Source organism: Vigna unguiculata, chromosome 9 (genome assembly GCF_004118075.2).
Source record: "Vigna unguiculata cultivar IT97K-499-35 chromosome 9, ASM411807v1, whole genome shotgun sequence".
Classification (NCBI taxonomy): domain Eukaryota; kingdom Viridiplantae; phylum Streptophyta; class Magnoliopsida; order Fabales; family Fabaceae; genus Vigna; species Vigna unguiculata.
In genome coordinates, this window is record NC_040287.1 from 9,271,275 (window position 1) to 9,294,377 (window position 23,103).

Sequence of the window (23,103 nt, forward strand, 5' to 3'; positions counted from 1 at the left end):
CGATAAAATAAAATATCAAATAATTCATATTTTAGTATATTTTGAATAGTACATTTATGTCAATTTATTTAAATGAGATGTTAATTAACTTTAAATTAATATAATTTTTTATATATAATCTATAATAAATGAAAACTTTCATTAGTGAGTTTTGGGAGAAAAACACACTATATAACTGAAAGATGCGAACATAAATTAACTCATCTACCAAGAATAGGAGTGATTTAGGATGAAAGCAATTACAATATATGTGAAGCATTACTTACAGAGTGAAATTCAAATACTACAACCCTTACTTAGACAAGGCCTTAACCAATATCCAAGCCCAAATTGTATGTTGCTTTGGAAAAAAAAGAATAAAAAAATTTCTAACCAATGCTTTTTAGTAAATTACTTCCTGCACTCCCATATTAATAAAAAAAACTACACAACCACTAAGAAGTGCGATACATCACAGCTGTCGTTACCATCACTGCCACCACCTCTTCCATCATCACTGTTGCTATAGGGGAAGAAAAAAAAACGCAAGAAAAAGTTCATTTATTTTCAAATGGATTCATTTGGGGTGTTCTGAATTTTTTTTTTCCGAACGCGTCATAAAAATTCATTCTGAAAATCCTATTCCAGAAAGTTTCTTTACACTAATACAAAGTAAAATAGTTTTTTTTTTTCTAAGTTTGGAAAGATATGCGGAAAAATTATTGAGTGCTGGAAGTAAAAGCCTGTTTTTTATGATTTTACTTGTTACAATAGTTAGGCTATTGCTTCTGTATCCTCGTTCAATGTCTGTATTGTTATTATGGCTTTTTAATTTTAAAGTTAAATATGTTTTTAATTTATTAACTTTTAGTAAAAATTGAATTTTTTTAAAAAATTTTAGACCAATTTAATATTTTATTTTTAGAAAAGAGGTAACCGTAAACAATTTATCTATTATCTAAAATACATTTAAAATGTTAAATAAATTTTTAAAAATATTAAAAAGACTAAATACATATATTTCTAAAATTGGAGGACTAAATTAGTTTAAAATTTTAAAAAATTTTAAAAAATGAACAATTTTAACTGAAATTTAAAGAATCAAAACGATACTTAACCCTTAATTCTACAGTATGTTTTTCTTCCATTGTCCTTTCCCTATGCAACCCTTTTTTTCTTCCCTGTCTAGGTTCCTCCATCTCTGCTTCCGTTCTTCATTTGTTCCTTCTCCATTTCTCCTTCTGTTTGTGCCATTGCTACCAGAGATAACCTTTGTAACATTTCCTTAACTTTTGCCATATTCCAGACTAATTTTTCCGGTGAAGCACATTTATTATTCAGGACAGGTCTTTTCGGTGAACAAAAATTTCTATTCCCAAATAGTCTTTCCAGAGAACAAATTGAACATATATTTTTTTCTGGATTGTACAAAAATTTGCCTTCTGGAAACACGATTGGCACCCCACTATTTTTTTTTTTTTCAAATTGTTCTTCCAATACTTTCCGAAAACACCAATCCAGAAGCATATTTCCAATTCCGAACTTCGCCACCACCCTTGCCAAACTTCGCCAAAATACCTCCACAAGCTCCACCACTGTTGCCGACTTCAGTGGCTTCTAAACACCACTGTGAGCTCCACCACCACCCTTGCCAGAATAATTCTCTTCTAAGTTTTAACCACTACCACAACACAATGTATTCCCCACGGAAGACACTTTTTCAAATAAAAATATGATAGACAACTAGAATTCCAAATCTTGCGGAGTGCAGGTAGAAATTGGAGGGGTGCAATAAGTAACTGCCAAATAGTTAGTTTGTTGTCAAAATCCCAAATCTACACACACTAACATTCTTTTGACAAAGAAAGTAAATAAAAAACAACAATTTAGATATTCAATGTAAATATAAATGAATGCAGGACTCAACTTTACGAAATCAAAATTTAAGGAATTAAATTCGAACAAAAAATATTACAGAATCAGAATTATCAATCCTAATTGAGAGAAAGTAATGTATATTTTGTATCATTTACCAACAAAACACAATCTCCATCTCTAGCATCGAACTATGGACTATCTTATCTGGAATAGAAATTTAGATAAATTTTATTTAATTAAAAGATTCAGGTGTAGAAAAAATCATATATACAAAGTGTTCCTACATATTCAAGAGAGTAAGGTACCAAATATACGAGGCTGTAATACACGCATAACAGTCTATCAATATAAGAAATTTAAAAGAACACTTTGCCATACATCAAATTTCTATGGCAGAACAAACGAGTCTGTAATAAAATCATAGACCAAGATTCCATGTTGTCCCTCCAAGTTTTAAAAGAACAGCATATCAATAAAGGAACGTCCAATAAAAAAAATCAATATATACAATTTTCATGGTATGAGCACGACTCGTTGTGATCCTATCAAGACCAGTACTCTTCACGAGTTTAACCAAAGGCAAAACAAGTTTGTGAAAATGATGGAAAATCAGTTAAATTACCTACCTAACTGTTTCACTAAGATCGACACTTCCAATGGTTTCCAAACACTCGTTTATGTTCCTAGCCTGCAAAAAAGTCCAGATGTCAAGATATGGGCTCATGGTATGTTAGCCCTTTATACTCAGTTTCACCCGTGGAGTATTCCTGTTATTCACATGCATCAATAGTATGCACATGACATATTTACAATGTGCATTCACCAGTGACACGAAATACCAAACTCATACTCATGAGATTCCACCTAACACTCTCCTCAGATCAGACTTCTGCTCTGGAGTTAGCCTTGAAGGATACTTGACGTCAAGCTTAACTCTCAGATTCCCCTTCTTCCCAGGCTCTTTTGATATAGGCATTCCTTCATCAGGGACAACAACCTCGGCACCAGGTTTGACAATATCTGTCAATGGTAAGACCAGACTCCTTCCATCCAAGGTAGTAAGGTCCAACGTTTTACCTGTAAGGGCCTCAAGAAGGGTTATCTCCTGGTTGATCACCAAATCATTGCCATCCCTTCTATAAAGAGCATGCGGTTTCTCATCTATCACAAAAGTTAGATCTGCTGGGACCACACCAGGCTCCTGGTTACCCTTCTCTGGGAAGGTAATCTTTGTTCCTTTCTTCCAGCCAGGTTTTATCTCAATAGTCAAAATCTCTTCCACATATCGTGATTTGCTGAAATTTCATTGCACGTTTCAAACATTGTCAACAAACACAAATATCCACTTCTCAGATGTAAAAGAACAAGAGCAAAAATTTTCCTTAAAGAAACATTTATAGTGTCTACATACAGGGCAAATCTTTCCTATTTTCTTGGATAATCAGGTAATTAGATAAACAGTCTGATTACAATTTTCAAAAGACTCGGCAACTTATTTGGATTTTTGATGACCTCTGTCTAAACCTAGTTATTAAGATATAACCAACGATTCCGCAAGCTATCAATTTGTATCATTCAATGAATCTAAAATAACTTTGAACCTATCCTATTTGATTACTCCACTAATTTATTTACCACTCATTCAATACATCCATCTATTTGGCCGTTTCATTCCCTCCGTCCAAAATAGTGACTTCATAAAATCGAATATAACAAACAATTTCATCTAACCAGACTAGAGGTTATGTTGTATTTTTCTATAAAATTATAATATTGAATACTAAATATCATCAGTGTGACATATTCAAAGTCATTTTGCATAGTCTATGAATCTTACAATATGATACAAACTAGGATTCATAATTCAAAAATCAGTTTGGTGATTCACAGTATAAATATTGATTACTAATGTTGGTCTATACCGATAATAATGGAAACTCCTACTCTAGAAAAACAATACTAGATTAATCAAATCACTACAATCAACCATAAAAAAAGGCTTAACTTGGTCCATATAGTTTGACTAATGTTTGACTTTGGTCCCTCATTATGCAACATCACACCGCATAGTTTCAAATCGATGCTAAAGTTTGATACTAAATAAATTGACTCCTTTCATTCAAGATCAGGAAATAAGCTTATAATTTAAACATATGCCGTATTGTCAAAAAGATGCCAGATAAAATTAGCAATTTGTAGTAGTTAGAGTTTCAAGAATATGTAAAACTTGATTTGCCATGTACTGAAAAAGAAATAGTTGATCTGTGTTTTACATCAATAGCTTCTCCAACTTGAAAAAATATAAGTATATACATATTTATTCTAATTTAACTTGAAGTATCTTTACCTATAGTCCCATATAATCCGATAGTTTTCAAAATGTCTCAAGATTCAGGCCGTATTGGACATGATACACAAATGTATCATTACTACCTTGACTTGAAGTTAAAATGGAAGCAGTCTAATAGATGAGGAAACCACTAATGTGAACTCGAGGGTCATGGATTCAACCTTACAGTAGAGAGAACATAGATAGGCTCTTGTGCACTGACTAAATATAAGATATCCATGTTAGTTTCAAATAAGGGTTTAGATTAAAATGTACCCAGTGAGGCTACTAAAACTTATTGAGTCATGGCACACAATCTACCATGACTCAATGGGTACATTTTAATCTAAACCCTTATTTGAAACTAACATGGATATCTTATATTTAGTCAGTGCAAAAGAAACCTCACACTGCATCTATATCTTTGGGATTAACGCCAATGTAAATACAATATACGGATACTTAGCAAGCTGACTTATTATGAAAAAGGCTTCCTCGTCCTTGACAAGCGAACCATTAAATTCCAGAATGACTAACGAACACAACATCCTTTCACGCCATTCCAAATAGATAAGAAATACATGTATGTGTACACAGGCTTCAATTTAATCACATCATGGTAATTAAAGTAGGCTTTAATTAAACTTCAGTTTTATATTCTTCCTCCCATATTCAATGATTAAGGCAAAACCTTCTAGTTTATATATATTCACTAATGATTTTTTTTGTCCTACCATGGGTTTCCTCCAGTTCAGGAGACCAGAGGCTCTCTAAAGAATTATAACCAATGTATGGTATAGGAAAAGTCATCAACTAAATACCATGATTTTCAATTTACATGTTTTCATAAATAGTTACAAAATTCTAACATTGTATTCATTTTGCATCTTGCTTTCAAAATTTTGGGAACGAAGTGGTTGGTAATAGTAAACATTTCTTCTCCACTTCCATCACAAAATTTGGAAAACATAAAGCACGATGAATACATGATGAGAATTTTGTAAATTGTATATTGTAATTACTAACAAAAGTAAATGACCAGCCAAACAGCCCCCTCTTCATCGTTTTACCTTCAATATAACACTAATCATCTTTAGAGCTAACCTTAATTATACTATGTAAACAAACAACTAGATTGCATACATTGACAGGTGTGCCAATTATGAATTATCTTTCCCTAGGAAAGGCAAAAGCAGGGTGGTGAAAATGGTAGGTGATAAAATTATTTTTAAAATCTTAGTGTGGAAGCCTAAAGTTCATTATACACGTGATGATCACCAAAGAAACAGGTTTTAATCAAGGCAACTGCAAAGTAATAAAATGTATTCTCTCACTCAAGACATTAACCAAATGTTATGGTCCCAATAGCCAATTATCTTAACAAAAGTAAGCACTATCCTAATTAGCTGAAGCTGAAGCAGGTGCAAAGTGCGCATGACACTCATTACTTGCCTCTTACTGACAAATCTAAAATGCCATACCTTACTGAGTTCCTTTATTTCACAATAGTTTATCGTGCCACAAGGTCAAAAGCATAACAAATGAACACTAAGGATTCCAACATGTGAGCGAAAACAACTTTCTGGAATATGTTATACCAACACTTAAGAACAACATTTTTTTATCCGTACACTAGAACCAGTCATGAAATTATTTTCCGTTGTTCAAAAAAAAAAACAGCCCATGAAAAATTTCTACTTGCTAGGAAAATTTGCTCTTTCATCATGGGGTTCATATTTACGTTGTACATGAAACCCCCATGTCAACCCTTACATCATCACCTATTCCACAAAGTCCACCTTCGGTCCTTAGTTTCAAGATAAATAAAAAATACTAAGCCATATCTTTTCACCCAAATATAGAATTGATAAACGACCCAAGCATAGACAAGCCACTTACATACAACATACATACGGGGAAAAGTGAATAATGTCAAAAGCAAAAGAGGACCAAAAGAAAGTCATATTACCTAGTCAGTCAAAGATTTGGACTTCAAGAACAATCAACATATAATGGTGTTCAGCAACCACTACATAGTTCTCAGTCAAAGGGTAAGGAAACGAAGTGTAGTAGGCAGACGCTAACCTAAAGGCTTGGGAGTTCAGTGTCACAAAGAGAAGTTGAAATTTGCACTGCAACTCTAGAACTTACAACCATGACAATCCTTCATGGTAAAGACGTGCACACACACGTACACGCAATTGGTCTACTATAGGTAAGGTATATAAATTGGAATAAAAAAGCAACCCCAACCAACACTTCTCAAATTCACTGTACTTAACTTTCACCCTCTGTTGGAAACTACACTAATTAATCTATAATCAACCATTTCTCTCTCTCTCACACACACAAGCTCATCAACCGAAGAAAAAAATAAAACCCTAAAAACAATCTGAAACAAGCACATTGCGTGAAATTAGGTTAAAAATAAGACTTTTTTTACCCAAAAGCGTCGTAGACGTTCCTGGAGATCTTCATTTTCTTCTTGACGCCTTTGTAGAGGTCCTCCAAGCTGCAAGGCAGCGCATTCTCGACCGCGGCTGCCTTCCTCGGGGCGGCGGCGCCGAACCCGGGGACACCGTTGGAGGTCCGGAAGAAGGCGTCGCGGCGTGAGGAGCCGACTTCGTCCGGGCCGAAGAACTCAGCGTAGATGTCTTCGGCGTTTCGGGGGTTGAAGCGGAAAGAGGAAGCAGGGGGGTTGTGGCGGTTAAAGACGCGGGAGGAGGAGGAGGAAGACTGCGGCGGCGGCGGAAACTGGCCGGATTTGAGAGCCTCCTCGCCGTAGAGATCGTAGATCTGGCGCTTCTGAGGGTCACTGAGGACATCATAGGCTTCGGAGATTCGTTTGAATTTGGCCTCCGCCTCACTCTTGTTGACGGGGTTCTTGTCGGGGTGCCATATGCGGGCTAGCCGCTTGTACGCTTTCTTCAAATCCTCGTCGCTGGCGTTGCGATTCACTTTGAGTATGTTGTAGTAGTCCATGCCCATGACGGTGTCGTTTCGCTGCTCCGGTGAGGCACGGCGGCGGAGATGACCGTTGGGATTGACGGTTAGGATTCGGAGGAGATGAAGAATGAGATGGGAGAAGGAGGAGAATCAAAATGTATAAATAATATAAATAAATTAGTTTCTGTTTTTTCGGGTATATGAAGTTTTCGTGTTTTTAATTCGACGTGCAACGCACACTCCTATCATTCATCCTTCCAACACTGTTCTTCATCACCACAATAAGGCAATCTTTCAGAAAAAACAAAACCCTAAACTACTATATCATAATGAAGAGGGTGTTTTTGCCACTCAGTAGTGTTTTCAGATATTGGTTCAGGAATTAAAAGATTTTTAGTAAAATATATAATGACATGTTAAAAAGTATAAAGCAATGTATTTTTTTTTGTCCTTTTTCAACTTCTTTTAAATTATTTTATTCGTTTATTACAATTTTAAATTTTAAATTAATTTATATTTTCTATTTTTTTTTTCAATTTGAGTAAATCTTCTTGTTTTAATGTAATTAAATTTTGAAATATATAGCCTGTTTATAAATAATATACTACAAGATCTCCGTTTTGTTTACATATTTAACTTTAAAATTATCTTTAAATATTATGATTTCCTTCCGTATAATGTATAATCTTGTTATTTTTTATAATTACTTTATTTAACTTTTAATTTTAACAGATCCTAACTTTCTATTTTCGGACACTCACTCTATCCAACTTTTATTTTTCTATATCTCATACATCGAACAAATAAAAATACAAATTATAATGCATTTTAAAAAATTATTTTTTTCTTTTTATAACTTTTTAATTCTAATATTTAATAATAACACATTATTTTTAAAATATTTAAGAAATGTAGGCACGTCGTGTGCGTGTGTCGCTTTTATCTATAACAATATATAAAAGGAAATCTTCTTTTTGTATCTACTTTTCAAAATACCGATTTTATCCTTTAAATATAATAATTTATTAAATTTTTAAAAATTGACTGTTACTTCTACAAACTTTTTATTAAATCAAATGTATGTTCTTCTCTTCTTCTTTATTTATCAATGGTTATTCTTTTATTTGTTCTAATATATTTCACTTTATTTTTAATAAATATAATTTAAATATATATATTAACTTAATAACATTATAATATTATTACCTACTAATATAATATCATGCATATTTAAAAAATACATACACACAGTCACGATAGCGCCTGTGTTACACTAGTCAAATTAAAGAAAATAGAATACTAAGTAAGAAAATAAAAACAATTTTAATTGAAATTAATTATGCAATTCAAACTAAATCAAACTTTTACGGTTTGAATTAGTTTACCGTTTAGGATTTTTAAACAATTTTGTCATATATTATTTGTGGAACAATCATTTAATTTTAAAAAAAAACATGAATCAAACTTTATATTATTACAATTACAAATTCACAAAAATACAATTAACTTTTTAATACATAAATAAAGAAGTCAAAATATTTTTAAAAAGTCAACTATAATAATATAATATATATTTGCAATTGAAAATTTAAGTGTGGGTCTAAGTCTCACATTGAATAAAAATTAAAAAATTGAACACTATATAAAGATGAAAACCCATAAATTCATTATCTTAAGATTTTTGGTTAAAAATTGTGTTAATCCCTTATGTGTGCATTGAACTCATGTCTCATTTGTGTTAAATTTCCCTAGTGATCATCTCTCTCAATGTGTTAGGGTTCTTAGTGGATTCTAACTCTACTTTTTCTTTTTATGTTCCCCTTTGGCAATGTTTTAGTCATCAAAGTTTATGATATGAGATGGAAGGAAGAATTCTCTTTGTGCGTCAAATTCATCAGCAATTCAACAAATATAGTTTATTATTGCCCGATTTAGAAGCATACAAAGACTCAATCGTCTCCCACAAAGTTCTAGCATGTGTCTCATTAGCAATGTGATTATAACATTGTCTTCACATACTATTGAATAAAACCATACACTTGTTGGTGCTCAAAGTCTCATTCTTCATTAGACATATAATTCAGCTTCTATGTAACAAATACGGGAAGAAGTTGAATTGTATCGTTCTGACAATGGTGGCGAGTATCATGGACTCTTTGATGCTTATTGTGAACATCATGGTATTGCATATGAGAAGACTCCTCCTAAAACTCCTCAGTTGAATGGTTTAGCTAATAGGATGAACTAGACATTACTTGAAAAGGTAAGATGCATGCTCTCATATGCTAAATTACCCAAGCATTTTTTTGGTGAGGCACTATACACGGCGATGCACATTATCAATCTCACTCATATTGTGATTTTGGACAGTGAAGTGCCAAATAAAATTTGGTTTGACAAGAATGTAAGTTATGATCATTTGCATGTCTTTGGTTGCAAGGCATTTGTTCATATTCCAAATGATGAAAGATCCAAGTTGGGTGGGAAGACAAGGCAATGCATCTTTATTGGCTATGGTGAGGATGAATTTGGCTATAGGTTTTATGATCATATTAAGAAGAAGCTTGTTAGAAGTCGTGATGTACATTTCATGGAAGACCAGACCATTGAGGACATTGATAAAGTGGAGAAGACCACACCCGAAAAAGATAATAATCTCACTGATAGTAACCTGATGAGGTTACCCGCTCATAATCTGGATAATGTTGAAATTGAAGCTTAAGATGATGAGCAACATGGTGATGTTGATGATCAACAGGTTGGAGGTGGAGTACAGGTTCAAATTAGTGATGCTAAAGAGGAACATGATGATGATCTTGGTGATATACCTGAATTACCTCTAGTCCTATTAGTTTTGAAATGGTGATTTAAGCCAAGAAAGGGGGTTGAATTGGTTTTTTAAAACTTTTTCGAAAGCTTAAACATCTTTTCAATTGAATCAAATAGACTGAAAAGTTAGGATGTAAAAGCAGTAGACCAGTACACTTTCAGTCGATTAAAAAGACAAATTAGTCGGCTAAAATACTGAAGATTTATACACATTACAGAATTCGCATATTTAACTCAAACAACAATTTTTTACATACAAGACTTGTTCCAATCAATATTTTTAACAAGTATACAACCTCATATTACACAAGAACGCATTAAATCACACCAAAGAATGAATTGCTTGGTTTTCTTGAATTTTTAAAGAGATTCAAAGTGAGTGAGATGAGGGAGAGAGAATTGCACAATTGTTTTTATACTGGTTCACTCAATCACAAAGCTACATCTAGTTTACCAGGACAACCTGAGCTTGGTTTCCACTATATTCAAAAGTTTTACAAAAGATTAAAAAGAGTTTGGGTTGAGAGTTTTATCCTTAGAGAGAAAACTGTTGGTATCGCGCAGCGGAATGTTTAGCGTTTGGACAAAAACCAAGAGGAAGGGTGAATTGGGTTCTTAATAAAAGTTGTGCTTTTAAAATTTTTCCTTTTAATATCAAAGATCAATTAAAATTGTTTCCTTTATTTTAATAAACACAATAAAATAAAAAGAGTAGAGAAGAGAAAAATGCACAAAGAATTTATACTGGTTCGGATCAAAAAACCCTACTTCCAGTTGTTAATCTCTAAAAAACGAGATTAACTCAATCACTAAAATAAACAAACTTACAATCAATGATAAGAAAGATTAGGTTTAGAAAACACCTCTCTTGAATCACACAAGAGATGAAGACACCTCCACTAAAATCCACAAGGGATGAAAACACCTTCCTTGAATCACACAAGGAATGAACACCTCCTTTGAATCACATAAAGGATGACTGGCTTCTCCTAGCAACAACAACAACACTCAATCACTCAAGATCCCACTTGATGAAAGTTATCGCTCTACCCACACTAGGTTTTTCAAAGCCTTCCCACAGAGAGTTCTCAAGTACTTAAACTTCTCTAACATCTGTGTTTAATAATGAAAGCCTATCACTTTATTTATAGAAGCCTATTTAGAAATTAGGTTAAGAATATGAAAAGTTAAGTCTCAACTGCCATAGATAATCGATTATCAACTGGTAGCGTCTTCTGGTGAACCAGAGGTGTTAAAGGTCAGGTTGGGGGTTCGATTCCCACTGGCAACAACCCACCCAGTATGAATGGACGGAGAAGGGTGAGGGGTTGGGGTGCATCGGGCTGTAGTAACCTGACATGGTCTGGGCGAGCCAGAGATGTTACAAAAAAGTGCACTTTTTTGTAACATCCCTGGCTACCCCTCCTCATAGCGTCTGCTGGTTTGCCAGAGGTGTTAAATGTCAGGTTGAGGGTTCGATTCCTACTGGCAACAACCCACCTAGTATGAATGGACGGAGAAGGGTGATGGGTTGGGGTGCATTGTCATCCAGGATAATCTATTATCAGCCAGGATAATCTATTATCAGTAGGTGATAATCAATTATCAGCTGTGATAATCAATTATTCTAGAGGCTTTTCTCAAAAATCAGTTTTAACTAAGATAACCGATTATCACTAAGAATAATCAATTATTCCAGTGAATTTTGCAAATAAATAAACAATGTTGGTTAATAAACAATGAATATTTTAATAAAATGGGAGAGGTATTATAGCGGGTATAAGGATATGGACGGGGCAGGTATGTGCATCCATATATATATATATATAAACACATTACACACTCTTTTTTTTTATTTCTTCTAATAATTTGCCTTGTAATAAAATTCATTCGCATATCTCCAAGATATTTTTTGTCTTATCAACCTTTAGCAATTATGTTCAAATGATGTATGTCAAATAAATTTTTTTATGTCTCATATTTAAATATTTCTACTATTTTTTAATATTTTTATTTATTGTATTTTTTTTTTCATATGAGAATGTTTAATACTCTTGATTTAAGTGTTCAATAGCATAAACATTTATTTACTAGGTTATATAAATTTGTTTATTCTATTGTTATTAATTTCTGTTTCATCTAAATAATTTTTTTGTTTTCCTAACAATTTTCGTTATCTCTTAATTGTTGACTAGGTCAATATTTGAAAAAAAAAAACAGATCTCTAAATTCTCATGAATTTTTTTTATCATCATCTAACATATATTGAAGTTCAAAAGATGAAATATTTATTTTAAAATTATATTATTATTAGTTTAATCTTTGTTCTTGTTTTATTTTGATCAAGTGATGTATTATATATTTTATTAGTGTATAAAAGAAGAGATTTCATTAGAATTTAAAAATTTAAAGTAAACATCCATTTAAAATATTTTTTAATTTGAATTTTTTTCTTTTTATATATATTTTTTAAATATGTTTAAATTTTAACAATTAGGTTTCATTAGTGTTTGTAAATTTAATAAATGTTTTGGTTCTCATGAAATTTTATTTTGTATTCTAATTTGAAATGTATACAATTGAAATATATACAATTATACTTTCTTTCTAAATATTTGATATTAAAGAAGCAAACATCCTTTTAATATTGAATATGTGATAATATTATATTTCTTTTACTGTAATTTTGTATTATTTTATAAAAATTAATTAAATAATATTGAAAAGGTAAAAAATGGGTACGAGTACGAGTATGTACCCGTTACTTTGTGGGGATGGAGATGAGACAAAAATTTGATACTCGTTAAGTTTTGATATGAGGATATGGATGAATTTTTTCGTATAAGATAACAAAACTCGTCCCTATCTCATTGTGATCCATGATAAATAGTATTTATCTTTTATGAGTAATGTTACACTAAAACATTAATAACAATAGGATTTTATTTTAATTAATTTTTTTCAAATTATACTAATATTTCTATAAAAAAAAAGAAAAAAAATCAAATAGAACAAGAAAAATTGTATATCCAATCATAGGTTTTCGTAGCTTAGTTAGGTCTATTCTTAGCCATCTCCCAACTCATGGCTTTTGAAAAAGAAAGAAGGAAAACAATTTAAATTTCAATAAATAAGTAATAGGAAAGTTCGATAGAAGTTACAAAATTTATGTTTTAGAAAAATTGTGAAGTTAGAGAAACATAATCTTAAAGAAGTTAAGAATGAAATTATTATTTTTTTTATATTTTTTATAACTTTTATAATGTAACTTAAAACATAATTATCATTTTTATTAATTTAAATATTTTTCTTGTTAAGTATTGATATGCAAAGAGTAAACAATAAAATTACAACCAACTATTTAAATTCTTATTTGTCTTTTCTTGTTAAGAGGTATATTAACATTTCCAAGACACTCCCACATTTCAAAATATTTTTAAAAAATATTCTTTTTTCTTTCATTAGTCATAAGGAATTTTATCACAGTCATTATAAGAAATTTTATTGAGAATGTAGCAAACATAATATAAAGTTTCATCCCACATGATTTTAAGCAAACCGGAACTTATAAGCATAATATTCTTCATCTCAAGCAAAGTTCTATTTTCTTTTCGCTACACTCTTATATTGAGGATCACATAGAGGTGCTATTTCATGAATAATACCATGAGTTTCACAAAAATCGCTCATTCTAAAGACATAATTTTACCCTTCTATCAAAACAAAGAATCTTAATTTTCTTTCTAATTGATTTTCTACCTTGGATTTATATATTTTGAATTTTTCAAAAAAAAAAACATGTTTGTTTATTTATTAAATAAACTTCAAACATGTATATAAAGGCTTTCTTGATTACTTTGATTGAACACATGTTTCACATTTTTTCTTCAAATCAATAGAAGATTTAGGAATAGGATTAAGAGACATCATTCTTCTAATAAAATTTAAATTTATATGACATAGTATAGCATCACATATGACAACTTTCAACATTGGTGATAATTAAAGAAGAACTACCAGATATTTTATTGAAAGAAAAAGACATAAGACTTAACTTAAACAAACCATCACAAATATATCTTTTACCCATAAAATCACTATGTTTAGTAATAATAACTCTATTAGACTCAAAAAAAACTTTGTAACCTTGTTGTACTAACAAAGAAGTACTTAATGAGTTTTTCTCTAATTTCAGAAACATGAAAGACTCCATTTAAAATAAGATAATTTCTAAAAGACAACTTTAATTTCACTTGACCCTCTTCTAGAACATGGTCACATTTCTCATACTCATAGTACGTGTGCTTATTTCCTTATATAAAGAAAATATTTTTTTATCACCACACATATTAACATTGGCCCCAAAGTCTATAAACCAATCGTTTGAGTTCAAAACATAATTTAACTCAAGGCTAGTGACATGGTACCTTTCAGATGGGAAATTAGGTGCAACACCCATAAATAATATTATTAGCTTCAAGTTTTGAATTAGACATTAGTTGGCAGGGATGGTGAAAGCAATTTTTGACTACATGATTAGTTCACCCATAAATAAAACAAAGCAATCTCATTCCATATACTTTTATCCTTATGTTTATTATTGTTATAAGAAAAGTTGTTCTTTGCTTTAGAAAAACAATATTTATTCGCAAATTTATGTTATTAAACCAATTTTATTTTGAGGAATTTTTTTAATAGGCTTATAAAAGTTCTCAGATTTATCATAATTCTGAATAAGACATGCTTTGGAAGTAGATTGAGAATTATGAACAATTTTTTGAAAAAAAAATGGTATTTTTCCACAATACAAAGACACACAAGCAAATCATCAAAAGAGAAATTTTTAGACTTATGTTTTAAATTTCGAGCTCAATGAGACCATGAAGGAGACAACTTTAAGATCAAATGGGACACAAACATGATGTTAGGTAAAATAATATTTTTCTAATTTCATGTCATAACAATATTTTCAAACTCATGAATATGATTAGAAATAGGTTTATTATCAACCATTTGAAATTCAATTATTTTCTCACAAGAATATCTAGATAAATCTTTTTCTACATATCCATATTTCAGTTCAACTGTTTTTCATAACTCAATAGTCATTTTAGTATGGCAAAATATTTTATAAATATTATTTGAAAAATCACTTAAAATATATCCATCACATAAAATATTTTTATCCGAAACATAATGTGGAGTAGTAGAAGACCAAGACAAAATGTATCTCCAATCATAGTTTTTTTGTAGCTTAGGTTTATTCTTAGCTATCTCCCAACTCATGGCTTTTGAAAAAGAAAGAAGGAAAACAATTTAAATTTCAATAAAGAAGTAATAGGAAAGTTAGATAGAAGTTAGAAAATTTATGTTTTAGAAAAAGTTTTAATTTAGAGAAATTTTTGTTTTCTTTAAAATTGGAGGAAGTTGCTTTGTTTATTATATGAGGTTTTACTATTTATATAAATTATATGAGAAAAAAATGTATTCGTAAGAATTAAGAGACTCGTATAAACTTTCGTTGAACTGAAAATTAATTGAATTACATAAAATTTAGTAAATTGCTTAAAAGAATAATTACATAAAATTAGTAAATTGCTTAAAAGAATAACGCCAGAAAAATGAATGAAACTTACTTTCATTAAGAATGTGGAATAGATATACAACATCGTTTCATAGGAGATGCTTTCTTTTAAAAAACATCTAATGAAATATTATACATTTTTAATATTAATCAAATTAGTTATAGTACACAATATTTTTAATTGAAATTAAATTAATAACTATATAAGTTACCATTTTCTGTAATAATGATATTAGTTATCACTAATTTTTGTTGAGAACTTGGTTAACCATCTTCATTAAAACATATCCTGACAAACACTTTTTTTGTTTCATTTACAATGTACAAACTTAAGAACTCCCTTGAAACAACTAAATTTAGTCTAAGGATGTGTTCCTTTCCAACGATAGATATGAGGGAGAGTGTGAAGATGGATTTGTGTAGATTTGAGTGGATGAATATTTATGTTTTTTTGAGTGGATTTAGAGGGTAAAGTGAGTAGATTTGGAGATAATTTTGATGAAAGTTAGTGAAAGATTTGATTGATGTGATAGATAAAATTAATTGTTAAAATAGATATATTTATGAAGTTACCCCTTGTATAAAAAGAGATGAATTTTTAAATTGATGTTATTGAAATAATTTCTAAATTAGTAATTTTTAGTCTTAAAAAATAAATTTTTTTTTTTTGAAAACTGAAAAAAAAATTGAATTTAGATTAATGTTAGAAAATAGTAGAAGAATGCGTGCATTGGAAGTCTGGAAGAAGAGGTGGGGTGCATGAACAAAGTGTTGAGAGAATGTGAAGGGAAGGAAGGGGAAGAGGAGAGAGGTGTGTTGAGAATGGTAGGGTTAAGAAGGGAGAACGATGGTCGAGATCGTCTCCGAGAATTGAGTTTGACAGGAGAAAGGAGGAGCGTCAAGGGAAGAGGTCTTCTTTCTCTGTTGATGTTGGGAGTGTGACTCCGAAGATGAACATGACTTTCCGGCAGAGGTTCATGATTAAACTCAGGAATGCGTTTCGGGTGCAAAACTCAACGTCAACTTGACTCGAGAAACAAGCCACGCGAGTTTGTTTGGAACTGCATGAAAATATATATATATATATATATATATATATATATATATATATATATATATATATATATATATATATATATAACCATGACACCGGTGTCGTAACCGGTGTCACTCCTATGGAAACAAGGCACCGTTACATAACCAGTGCCATCCCTCTCTCTCAAAAACACAACACCGGTGCCATCCATCTACACCGGTGCCATCCCAAAGTTGTAGCCCTACAACACCTCCAACACCATTCACGGCACCACCGTAACACCTCTCACGACCATTACCACACCCCAAACATCATCATCAGAGGAAGTACTACACTGGTTTGGGAAGAAACAAATGCAAGGGCAAGGGCAATGTGGTAAACAATCTCCTAATACTCGCTAATCTCTGCTTTTATCATGGATGAAATAATTTTTCAATCCCTCAAATCAGCATTCGCATATCGCTCCATATCTGTGAAATGGAACACATCTGAAAAATAAATCCGCGCTCCCAAATTCAATTAAACAGTGTTATTCCCTCAAGATAACAGGTCGTAAGTCCAGTAACACAAACATCAATAACTTGATGATAAATTGTAATTATTTTGATTACTTTTAAAAAGACAATTTGTATTATAATTATTGTGATTAATATTTATTCAGAAAATGTACTATAATTAATTTGATTTGATCTTAGAGTGTGACCTTTTCAGGAAAAGAGTAACCTAAATTCCAAACAAAGTAATAACTATTTATAATGCATTTTAAGGCTGAGCAAGGATGAAAGTTTAATAATAGTAGCACTAACAATGGGGATTTACTAGTATTTTTTTCTCGAAATTGCTACAGTCACAAGTTTGATTTGCAATTTAGCAAACGAAAGTGTTAGCAGTTTAGAGCTGTTCCAGATTATGTTATACCTCGTGAAAATTAACCATAAAGTTAAAAACAGGGGGGACAAGAGAGAATGTTTAACCAAAAGGGGGAGAAAAGGTGAAATGAAGAGTTGAGATAAATACACTTTCAGACAAATTAAATTGCTTCAACTAGCAGATACCTAGACTTTCTATATGCTCACAAGTTCATATCGTCAATGAGACAAGTCCTATAACTGCTTTTCTGCACACAAGTTAGAAAAATCACATTTATCAATGGAATTATCAAACACAGATATAACACAGATATACAAAGAATATGTAACTTTTTGGGGCGTATGTAGCTGTAGCATGTGCTCTCCACACCTTTTGGTGACAGGCTATGAACCATCTTTAGTATGCAATTGCAATCCTCCAAGCCAAGGCAAGCTGCAGGCCAACTAAGAAACCTAAGCTATCCAACTCCAACTCAAGATCATTATATCTTAAAACACAAAAACTCAAACCTTCCCAGAACTTGCTTTCATGGAGAGATTCCAAAGACTTCCAACCACGACAAGTGACGCAAGAAAAATGAGAAACTGTGAGAGCGTGGCATGAGGTTACTTTAAGAAATTAATTAGTTTACACTTAAACCACCACAGCTTGACCAGTAATTCCATCATGAAGCTGAAGCGAGCCATCCTTCATCAAATTTAGGCTTAAACTCTTGAATCTCTCTCTTGAATATTGCCTGGACGCTTTTCTCCAGTCAGTTCCCGTCTTCATCATTGCGACGAACTCCTCGTAACTAATGCGACCATCCTGTGAAATGAATACAGAAAATTGACAAACGATGGAAATACTTATAGAGAAGCAAGCATGACGTGTATATGAGATGATAAAAGAATGTAACGTGAGAGGCAGCAAATACTTGTAATTTCCATTGAAACTTCACACGTAGTAAATATAAAATGCATGAGAGTCAAACCTTGTCAGTGTCTACTTCACGCATGATATCATGTAATACATCAGCATCAGTTTCTCCTGACTCATCTGCTAATGCTTCTTGTAACTCGCCAGACTCAATATAACCACTCCCATCTTTGTCAAAAAACTTGAATGCTTTGTGGAAATGCTCATCGTTCTCCATTTTTTGCAAGTGAATTGTAACAGCTACAAACTCTCCATAGTCAAGTACTCCGTTCCCATCAACATCAGCCTGTGTAATTCAAAACAAAGGAAACCATTATTGAATCACAAATTTGTTATACAAATACACTTGACAGGTCCAAGATTAAGGGATAAAAAGTAACTCAATTTATTTGACTTCAGATATATGTTGTGTTTTTGATAAACTGGTGCCACTTTCCTACAGCAATATCTAAAACAATCTCCGCAAGAGAGACATAAAAAAGAGATATCCATAATTGATATAACCTTTAGCATCATTTTTTAATACAAATTAAGACTTACGAAATATTACCATAAAATAAAGGTTCCTACAAGTAGATTTAGACATATATACACCACACTATTGGGGTTAAATGCAACATACTGGCATATTAAATTATGCTTACTCATTTCATCATCCAAATAGCTAGACAAGTCACATTTGTCATACACATGGCACATTCATACGTAATGGAGTATATAGTAGAGAGAGAAAAAGTCTAATTCCTGTAGAACTCTGCCCTGGTTGTTCAAAGTGCATTGACTTTTAAGAAATGAAGAAAGTCCCAAAAAAATGCTTCCAAGAGCTCCACGGACTTACTCAAGTCATAATATAGCGGTAATGACAAAATAACTGATATTATTTGAAGTAACTACATTATAAACGATATATAATTATAGAAGTTTACCACTTCCATCAGCATCTTTATCTCTGGCTCAGCCAATTGTGAACCAACTTTCCTCAATCCAGCCTTCAGCTCCTCATATGTTACTCTGCCATCTTTGTCAGTATCCATCAATGTAAACATATCTTTGATTATTTCTACTTCTTCAACAGATAAATGCTCTGCAATTACCTGTAGCATTCGTTCAAAGCAACATAAATCACCAACTTTTCAACTTACTATTTCAATCACAGAGACTTGAGTAAACAATCAAGCATAAACCAGGACAGATGCTAACCCGCAGAGCTCTCTTTTTGAATCTATTCATCACAGAAAACTGCTTAAGCCTTGACCTCACAATATCTCCCAATGGAACATTTGGAGCTTTCTTTGCGTTTTGCAGCCAGGGATGTTCTGTAAACATAATTAAAGATTGTAAATATTCACAAGATAGACCTCATGTACAGTCCTATCTGCCAACCCATGTCGTAAGGGTTCAAATATTTAACAATTTATTTTTCCTTTTTGAGAAGGGGGAAATGGGTGAGAAGAATGATTTTGAAAAATCAAATGCTAGACACAGCTGTTTCAAACTGTTGCAACACTATATGATTTTGAAGCCCCCCACAAGATAAACCTATTTAGTTATCAAAACAAAACCTTCTAAGACGCAAAAATTGACCACAAATATCACTGTTAATATAAAAATAAAAAGAACAATAAAAAAATAAAAAAATACAACTATTCAGCTTCAAAGAAGTGAGAGTTTATTCTCTCTTCACTCCTATCTACCTTAGCAAGACATAATGCATTTTAAACCGAGAAACAGATGGAAAATGAACCCAGCGTGGGCTATGAACCGTGGTTGAAACTTGAAACCCATTTCTTGTAAAGTTATAGCTTGCTAACAAGCCCAACAGAAGCAAAAATAGGAGCATCCTAACCATAAGTGAACAGTGTGCCCAGTTGAGTCAGCGGAAAATATATGACTGAGTGAAGAAGACTTTCAACCAAAGTGTTAGAGCTATGACTTTGAAAAATGAATATTTTAATTTCCACATATTATAGCCATACCAACAAAATGTGAAGCGGTTTTCGTTCCAAATTCCCCACCTTCCCAGTTTCCACCAACTCATCCAAGCAACCCCTAAATGTATAACAAATAACAATTAATCCTAAGCTCCACCCACTAATCCCACTATAACGGAAAATTTTCCCAAGCCTTATAGCTACCTATTCTAGAACAGAGCCATGTTTAGCAAATAGTATAAGGGCTTTTACTTTTTTCTGATATCCCCATCTTCATTTTACGGGCTTTCTGCGGACAAATTTCGTCCACGCAAATTTCAAGTCATATTAGACGGTGCACGCAAGTTCAATAATCAAGCGGAGAAGGAAACTAATGTTTATGCGGCATCCTTCATGGACACCGATACCAATGTACAAAAGTTATAGTGATACCTGACAGGTCATTTATTGAAAGCCTACAAAACATTCTGAAATCTGAAACACGCTTATCATACTTCTGTACCAAAACCAATTCCTACTAAACACGCAGAGATCAGAAACACACTCGTCATACCTCTCCACTAGATCCAATTCCAAGGAAACCACAATGGCGAAGGTTAACATATTTCAGTACAAAAAATATATAAAGAAAATTAAAAACCTCAATTATTCAAAAACCCAACATCATGCCACCCAGTTAGTAGACAGTAGTACACACTAAACCAGACAGTACAGAGAGTGAATGGCTTACCAAGAACCTGTTCAGCTGTCAAACGCTTTTTAGGATCAGGCTCCAACATTCGGCGCACAAGGCTCTTGGCACTCTCCGATATCTGCGGCCAAGGTTCCCTCTTGAAGTCAATCACACCCCTCAAGATCGCCAACGCCACACCTTGCTCAGTCTCTGCCACACCCAAAAGCCACACAACACAAGAACCTCAAATCAAATCCAGAAACTGCTAAATCCATCCAAATAGAACAACAAAAACACAAATCCCTACCTGCCCAAAACGGGGGCACCCCACACAACAAAATGTAAAGAATCACTCCAGCACTCCACACATCCACCTCCGGCCCGTAATTCCGCTTCAGAACCTCCGGCGCCATGTAGTAAGGACTCCCAACAATCTCCGCAAACCTCTCCCCTAACAAAAACCCCAAAAAAATTTCAAAAAAATAACACAATTTGAACAGTTCTTGTTGTAAGTTCTTAATTGTCTTACCTGGTTTGAAGAACACGGAGAGGCCAAAATCGATGGCTTTGAGAGCGGAATTTTCCTTCTTATTCGCGAAGAGGAAGTTCTCAGGCTTAAGGTCTCTGTGCATGACGCCATTGCTATGGCACATCCTCACGACTTCAGCGATGGTGCGCGCCACGGCGGCGGCCGCACGCTCGCTGTAGTGTCCTCGGGCGACGATTCTGTCGAAAAGTTCTCCTCCCTCGCAGAGCTCCATCACGAGGTGCACGTTCTCGTTGTCCTCGTAGGTAGCCTTGAGCTTCACCACGTTGGGATGCTCCGGAAGCGTGGACATGATAGCCACCTCGCGCCGCACGTCCTCGATGTCCACGGCGGTTCGCAGCTTCCTCTTCGAGATCGATTTGCAGGCCAACGCCTCCTTGGTTTCCCGGTCCGTGCAGAGGTAGGTGATACCGAACTCACCCCGGCCCAATTCCCGGCCCAATATGTACTTATCGCTTATGCGCGTCCTGTGGCTCATTGGAATCACATCCTTCAGAACGCGGATCGGCGCCGCCGACCGCCCCGGTTCGTCCGAAAATGGGTTCGGCTTTTTCTGGTTCGCCTCCTTTTTCCGGGCGCGGTTGCCGTCGCTCGACTTCTTGCTATTGTCTTCCACCACATCAGCTTTCGCACACACGTTGCAGTTTCCCATACTGCGTTTTCTAGAAGAAGCTTCTAGAAGGGTGGGAGTGGGAGTCTAGGTTTACTTGTGTAATATCGCCGCCGGTGGGTTTTCCGGCGGAGGAAAGCACCAGATGAGAGAGAGAGAGAGAGAGAGAGAAAAGTTCAGTAGAGAAAAAGGAAAACAAATTGGTGGCTTTTGGAAATTAAGTAATAATAAATTGAGAATTAAAAATACTCATCCAGTTATATCACAATTTGTATCTTCAAATCTTCAAAAAAGAATATCCCAAAGCTCAACAATACTATTCAATACTGTTTGGTACTAAAATGCTCCAAAGAATGCCCTTCTACACGTGAAATTGTTCAATACACCTCTTTCCTTTTCTCAAAAATTATCAAAAAAACATTTATTAAAATATATAATTCTTTTATGATTTTAATCTGGAAACAATTGTATTCTGAAGAATATATGTCAGAAACTCTATATTTCTCTGAAAATATATTTCTCTGCCCATAATGTCTCACACGTGTTTCTGAATTCTTGTTTTAATATATACTATATATGTATAAATATAAGGAATTAATTAAATTTTGTCGGGTGTCATTAAATATGTACCGGAAAAAGTTAAAAAGTATATTTTTTTAATTCACTTTTTATTCGTGAAAGTTATAATACCGGGGAGCTTATTTTTATTTTTATTTGATAATTTCTGTTTATAATCTTGTTTAGTTTTAATTAGCTTTGACTAACAATAAAAATATGCTACAATTATATATTTTACTAAATCTATGATAAACAAAAGGAACGGAAATATCTTAAAATTAAAATAAATTATTTTATTACTGAGAAAAATAATTAAATTATATAATTAAAAAAAATTATATGGAGGTATTCGATGTCAAATTCACCACCAACCCCATAATTACGTGCTACTTTTGACATTTGTATAATATTTTTT

General features: G+C 32.9%; 2 protein-coding genes across 3 annotated transcripts; both read right to left on the reverse strand.

Annotated features, from left to right (window-relative positions):
- Window positions 1-2,205: 2,205 nt before the first annotated feature.
- Window positions 2,206-7,480, reverse strand: LOC114164770 (dnaJ homolog subfamily B member 1). Its single transcript, XM_028049532.1, has 2 exons — window positions 6,630-7,480; window positions 2,206-3,152 (listed from the first exon to the last, which is right to left on the reverse strand). Exons 1-2 carry the CDS (start codon window positions 7,172-7,174, stop codon window positions 2,708-2,710), a joined length of 990 nt encoding a protein of 329 aa, XP_027905333.1. The 5' UTR covers window positions 7,175-7,480; the 3' UTR covers window positions 2,206-2,707.
- Window positions 7,481-17,549: 10,069 nt separating this feature from the next.
- LOC114163387 (calcium-dependent protein kinase 10-like) lies at window positions 17,550-22,355 on the reverse strand. 2 transcript variants are annotated; one of them, XR_003599415.1, is made up of 8 exons: window positions 21,503-22,172; window positions 21,281-21,424; window positions 21,031-21,183; window positions 19,570-19,685; window positions 19,296-19,463; window positions 18,425-18,655; window positions 17,961-18,258; window positions 17,550-17,883 (listed from the first exon to the last, which is right to left on the reverse strand). XR_003599415.1 is itself a non-coding variant. In XM_028047695.1 (7 exons), exons 1-7 carry the CDS (start codon window positions 22,170-22,172, stop codon window positions 18,085-18,087), a joined length of 1,656 nt encoding a protein of 551 aa, XP_027903496.1. In that variant the 5' UTR covers window positions 22,173-22,355; the 3' UTR covers window positions 17,550-18,084. The 2 variants fall into 2 exon arrangements, 1 of the variants encoding a protein (XP_027903496.1); XM_028047695.1 differs by having other exon boundaries at window positions 17,550-18,258; window positions 21,503-22,355.
- Between the last annotated feature and the right edge of the window lie 748 nt (window positions 22,356-23,103).

Coding starts and splice junctions, on each gene's coding strand:
- LOC114164770 (XM_028049532.1), bottom strand. CDS start 7,174: ATGGGCATGGACTACTACAACATACTCAAAGTGAATCGCAACGCCAGC. Junction 3,153..6,629: donor AACGTCTACGACGCTTTTGG/GTAAAAAAAGTC, acceptor ATGAAATTTCAG/CAAATCACGATATGTGGAAG.
- LOC114163387 (XM_028047695.1), bottom strand. CDS start 22,172: ATGGGAAACTGCAACGTGTGTGCGAAAGCTGATGTGGTGGAAGACAAT. Junction 21,425..21,502: donor CTCCGTGTTCTTCAAACCAG/GTAAGACAATTA, acceptor GGTTTTTGTTAG/GGGAGAGGTTTGCGGAGATT. Junction 18,656..19,295: donor TAAAGATGCTGATGGAAGTG/GTAAACTTCTAT, acceptor TGAATTACACAG/GCTGATGTTGATGGGAACGG.